This window comes from Sprattus sprattus (assembly GCF_963457725.1).
Source record: "Sprattus sprattus genome assembly, chromosome: 18".
Classification (NCBI taxonomy): domain Eukaryota; kingdom Metazoa; phylum Chordata; class Actinopteri; order Clupeiformes; family Clupeidae; genus Sprattus; species Sprattus sprattus.
In genome coordinates, this window is record NC_137916.1 from 31669953 (window position 1) to 31676011 (window position 6059).

General features: G+C 45.0%; 1 protein-coding gene across 1 annotated transcript in view; it reads left to right on the forward strand.

The window, feature by feature from the left end:
• Positions 1–1727: 1727 nt before the first annotated feature.
• The window catches only part of LOC308379242 (cartilage-associated protein-like), a gene marked incomplete at both ends in the record, with an annotated part of 8802 nt that continues 4470 nt past the window's right edge, over positions 1728–6059 (forward strand). Inside the window, 4 exons of the mRNA XM_080856305.1 lie at positions 1728–2165; positions 4266–4415; positions 4887–4989; positions 5757–5885. Coding sequence (XP_080712431.1) covers positions 1728–2165; positions 4266–4415; positions 4887–4989; positions 5757–5885 — 820 coding nt within the window. The remainder of the gene's footprint in view (positions 2166–4265; positions 4416–4886; positions 4990–5756; positions 5886–6059) is intronic.

Consider the following 6059-nt stretch of genomic DNA (forward strand, 5'->3'; position numbering starts at 1 on the left):
ATAATGAAAAAGTGGGATAATTTAATGTGGAGCCAAATCATGTTTGCTTATGAAGGCTCCTGAATGCAACTTTCTTCCATATAACTAGCTACTGTAGCTATGTAGGTAGGGGGGAAATATTTTGATTGTGTGCTGCCATCTACTATACAAAAAGGTATTGCTGTATGAGTTAATCAGCCAACAAAAAAATTGATATTGCTTAATGAAGGTCGCCCTAATCATTATCAAAAAAATTGTGTACTCTGTCTCTGCTGACATTTATTCCTAAAGGCTCTGTAGTTATACATATAGGCCTAACCATCTGATACCAGCCCAGAGTTAAGCATATTCATCTAGCAAGCTATACCTACCTTGGAGTGTTACAATAGCCAGTATCATTTTATTCCATGTGTCCATCCAGGCAAATTTGTGGATCCAAATGTTATTAAAAAACATATATAATGTTATTTCTTTGTAATCATCCAAAATTATGTTAAGTGTATGGGTATTTTGCATACATTGAGCGGGCAACTCACCGTATATTAAGTGGGCCGCTCTGACAGACAACTCCCAGGCCACTTTTTTCACCCAGTCCGCCCCTGCTTTGAGGTGGGCCTTTTTTTTTTGCATTAAAAGGACGGATGAAGAGGGCCCCTGGCTATGTTCGCCTTAGGCCCCCAAATGACTAGGTCCGCCACTGTGTGTGTGTGTGTGTGTGTGTGTGTGTGTGTGTGTGTGTGTGTGTGTGTGTCGAGAATGTTGGTGTTAGGTGTAAGCAGTTTTCATGATGCTTGGCAGATCAGTATAGCCAGCGTGTGGTTCAGATTAATGTTCAGGCAGTAAATTAGTCAAAATAGCAGCAATAAATTCTCTCTGACACACACACAGAAACACAAACACACAAACACACACACACACACAAGAGGTGGACATGAATGTTAACACATTGCGGTGTTACAACTTGATCTTCTGTCCAGCATATCACTACAAGCGTGGCTCACACTGTTTGTGTGTGTGTGTGTGTGTGTGTGTGTGTGTGTGTGTGTGTGTGTGTTTGTGTGTGTGTGTGTGTGTGTGTGTTTGTGTGTGTGTGTGTGTGTGTGTGTGTGTGTGTGTGTGTGTGTGTGTGTGTGTGTGTGTGTGTGTGTGTGTGTGTGTGTGTGTGTGCACTGTGTCAGGAAACGCAGCTCTGTCTCTATGGTTTTCTATCGTTCGCAGTGTGTCTGTTTTCCAGTTTGTCTGTGCCTGCTTACCTGCCTCTCTCTCTCACACACACACACACACACACACACACACTCACACACACACACACACATTTTTTCTCTCTTGTGTGTCTCTCTCTCACACACAAATACATATGCAGACACGACACCTGGAACCCCCCCCCCCACCCCCACACACACACACACACACACACCAGCTCCCTGAAAACCCCCTCCCACACACACACACACACACACCAGCTCCCTGAACCCCCCCCCCCACACACACACACACACACACACACACACACCAGCTCCCTGAAACCCCCTCCCACACACACACACACACACACCAGCTCCCTGAAGCCCTACACACACACACACAGTCGCACACACACACACACACACACACACCAGGTCCCTGAAGCCCTACGCACACACACACACACACACACACCAGGTCCCTGAAGTGATTTTCCAGACAAGCTCGTTCCGGTCCGTAGGCAACGGGCTCGTTCATATGTGTAGATTCTCCGTGTTCCGACCATGTACACAAACACTCTCCTGGCGGTTTGCATCTGTATTTCGTTCCAGTCTGCTGCTGAGGAAGTCGGGGGGAAACTTAGTGCCGACTTGCGCTCTCTTGGTTCCGTATACGGCAAAGCGCTGGAGAGTCTTGCGGAGCAGAACTGGTCTGACAGTGTCCGCTTTCTGGAGCTGAGCGTGCGCCTTCATCGCGTAATCTCCCGCAGCGTTGCCTTCTGCTCTCAGAGTTGCGATGCGAGTAGCGCAAACGAGCCGGAACCTTCACACGCGCTCACTGACGACCTCCGTGTGTACTGGCGTGTGCTACAGCGTGCGTCCTGTGTGAAGAGGTGTCGGGCTCGATTCCCGGAGCTCGACTTCAGCGCTCCCGGGAAAGAAATCCTCCGGGACTTCGAGAGGCGAGTTCCTTACAAATACCTGCACATGGCGTATGGGCAGGTAAAAATCCACTATGATCATCAATTGTGTGTGTGTGTGTGTGTGTGTGTGTGTGTGTGTGTGTGTGTGTGTGTGTGTTTGTGTCAGAGGTGTTACGAGGAAGGTGGCGTTAGGTGGGCAACAACATAAACATTGTTTTTCCTGAATAGGTTATGTATGCATGGGTGTAGTTTATTAGGCTGACTATAAGAAGGGGGGCATCCAAGATTTGTTGGAGATTCCGGGAACATTATCCTGGGAAAAAGAAAACAATAATTGAATATTTAATAACTTAACTCTGCATTTAACCTAACTCTCTCAAATGAAATAATTTAATATATTAACAATTTAACTATTTGTCTGCGTTGTGTAGTTTTCCAATAGAAGGCAGGAGAGCTGGGTCCAGTTTGTCAGTTTATTATCCTGGCACACATTATATCCAGGGACTCCAGCAGCATGAACACCTTACATTATGCGTGACTCTAACACACACACACACACACACACACACACACACACACACTCACACAGCAGCATAAACACCTTACATTATGCGTGACTCTAACACACACACACACACACTCTCACACAGCAGCATGAACACCTTACATTATGCGTGACTCTAATCCTCCAAACTCTCATATACTTTCAATCCAAGTTGAATTACAAAGTACAATATCCAATTTAAATATATCAAATAAAACACCAAACATGTACCTGGCACAAATTATATCAAGGGACTCCTAAGCACAGCAGCATGGAACACCTTACAAGTGTAAGAGGGAAATGATGAAATACTAGCTATCCACACATGTGATTTTGAACTTTGATTAAAATACACATTCAGAGGTGCATAACTACCAACACAAACACACTGTTTACATAAGGACATGTGGAACACCTCTACATTTTTAGTATTTATTTAGGACCTTCAGTGATTGCATTCTTAGATAATAGCTCTCTTAACACACAACTCACAGTGACTCTAATCCTTCAAACTCTGAGGAGAGCCACTCAGTTCAACATTCATATCCCTTAGAGGTCACTATTTCCCCAACAGCATGATATAGAATAGAATAGACTTTATTTGTCATTGTGCATTGGATACACAACGACATTTGTTTGTGCAACCACTAACAAAAGTGCAGTTGTGCTGGGTGGAGGGTAGGAGTGTAGTGTGATTATTAAGTTCTGCGATGGCCCTGGGGATGAAACTGTTCTGCAGTCTGGAAGTGCGGGCTGTAGTGGCCCGGTAGCGCCTGCCAGAGGGTAGCAGGGTGAAGAGATGGTTTGCGGGGTGAGTCTCATCCTTTAAAATGCCACATGCTCGGCGGAGGCAGCGCGTCCTAAAGATGTCATCCAGGGGAGGCAGTGGAAGTCAAACTATTCTCTCAGCAGACCTTATGACCCGACTGAGGGATTTCCTGTCTTTTTCTGTGCAGTTGACGTACCATGCAGTGATACAGTAAGTGATCACACTTTCAATGCAGCAGTGGTAAAAAGTCTTAAGCAGCTCGGGAGACAGGTTGTTTTTCCTCAATATTCGCAAGAAGTAGAGCCGCTGTTGTGCTTTCCTTACTGTGGCAGTTGTGTTCATCACCCATTTCAGGTCCTCTGAGAGCATAACCCCCAGGAACTTAAAGCAGGAGGTCCTCTCTACTTCCTCACCATTGATGATGAGGGGTTGAGGGTTCGCCTTTTGCCGCCTGAAGTCTACTATGATTTCTTTTGTCTTTCTGACATTCAGGGTCAGGTTGTTTTTTTGACACCATTCTGTCAGATATAAGCACATAAACACAAAAAGGGTGCAATTGGAAGAAACTAAATCTTCACTGTTTGCATTTAACTAACTCTCTCAAATTCTGGTTTGGATCTTCAGTAGGCTACAGTGGAATAGCAGAAGGTCAAGCAGTCGTGCCTGTACAAACATTGGTATGATTAACTAAGATAGAACAGTGTTGAGGCTCAAAATAAATGTTTATATTTCTTTGTATGTGTGTAAAGGAATGTAGAATGCAATGTGTGTGCTTTTGTGTATATGCATGTGTGTGTGAGTTGATTTGTATGTTTGTGTTGTGAATGTGTGTGTGTGTGTGTGTGTGTGTGTGTGTGTGTATTCAGCTGTATGATACCCAGAGAGCAGCATCAGCAGCACACACCTACCTGCAGCGGAACCCTGGTGACGTCGCCATGGCAACCATTCTGAGTCGCTATAGAAACGCTGTGGAACTGGAGGATGAGCCAGAGGACCTGGAGGAGCGGCCATATGAGGTCAGGTCAGATCACACACACACACATGCACACACAAACACGAACACACACACACACGCACACACACACACACACACACACACACACACACACACACACACACACACACACACATCCACACACAAACACAAGCACACATATACACCTACACACACATGACCCACGCACACACACACATACACAAACAGCACACACACACACAACAAACCTTTCCTATACACACACACATACACACACAAACACACACACACACCAGACCCAAGCACACACACACATACACACACACATACACACACAGCACACACACACACACACACACACAACAAACCTTTCATATACACGTACACGTACACGTACACACAGAAATTCAAATACACACACACACCAGACCCACAAACACACACACACACACACACACACACACACTCTCACACACATGACTCTCATGTCTTCCAGAGAGTTTTCCTTCAGGGTGTGTTCCTGTTCAATGGAGGGGAGTTCAGGCGCAGTGTTTCTCTGATGGAGGAGGCGTTGCTAGGATACCTCCAGGAGTTTGAGCTCTGCAGCGCTGCCTGTGAGGGGATACTGGACACACCACAACCCTGTGACACACACACTCTTGTAGCAGGTAACACACACACACACACACACACACACACACACACACACACACACACACACATATACAAACCTTTGTAGCAGGTGTTATGTGTTCATCATGTGATTTGCCGTCAAACAAAGTCTCAAACTCAATAGTATCATTTAACAGTATCTATTTTCAAAACAAACTAAAAATTACGTTGACAAATTGTTTTGCATCAATCACATCATACAGACCACCAAATATGCCATTGCCTATTGTCCAGTGTGATAGCGTTTTATTTTATGTCCATTCAAAGAAAAAGCTGGTATTACTCCGTGTGGCAAACTGAAATCCGTAAGTCCGACCATTATCGAAAATTGCTCTTACACACTCAGATATAAACAGTGAATGTTTGTTGCCTGAGACTGTATTCATTTTCACTTTTATTATTATTGATAATGTTAATAATGATAATGTTGTGATTTGTGATAATGTTATTATTATTGTGGTTGTCGCTGTTTCTAGCTCACACACTAAGGCATCTACAAAGAGGTGTGGTTGTGTGTGTGTTAGTGTGTGTGTGTGTGTGTGTGTGTGTGTGTGTGTGTGTGTGTGTGTGTGTGTGTGTGTGTGTGTGTGTGTGTGTGTGTTAGGCGTGTACACGGAGGTGTTGCAGTGTAAGGTGAACTGTGAGGAGGTGTGTGTGTGTGTGTGTGTGTGTGTGTGTGTGTGTGTGTGTGTGTGTGTGTGTGTGTTAGGCGTCTACACAGAGGTGTTGCAGTGCAAGGTGAACTGTGAGGAGGCCCTGGCGCCCACAGTGGGAGGAGTCACAGTGGAGAAGTTCCTGGGCACCATGTACCACTATCTTCAGTTCTCTTATTACAAGAGTGAGTCTCTAACCCTAACCCCATCCTTTATGTGTGTGTGTGTGTGTGTGTGTGTGTGTGTGTATGTGTGTGTGTGTGTGTGTGTGTGTGTGTGTGTGTGTGTGTGTGTGTGTGTGTGTGTGTGTGTGTGTGTGTGTGTTTATGTGTGTGTATTTATTTATGTGTGTGTGTGTG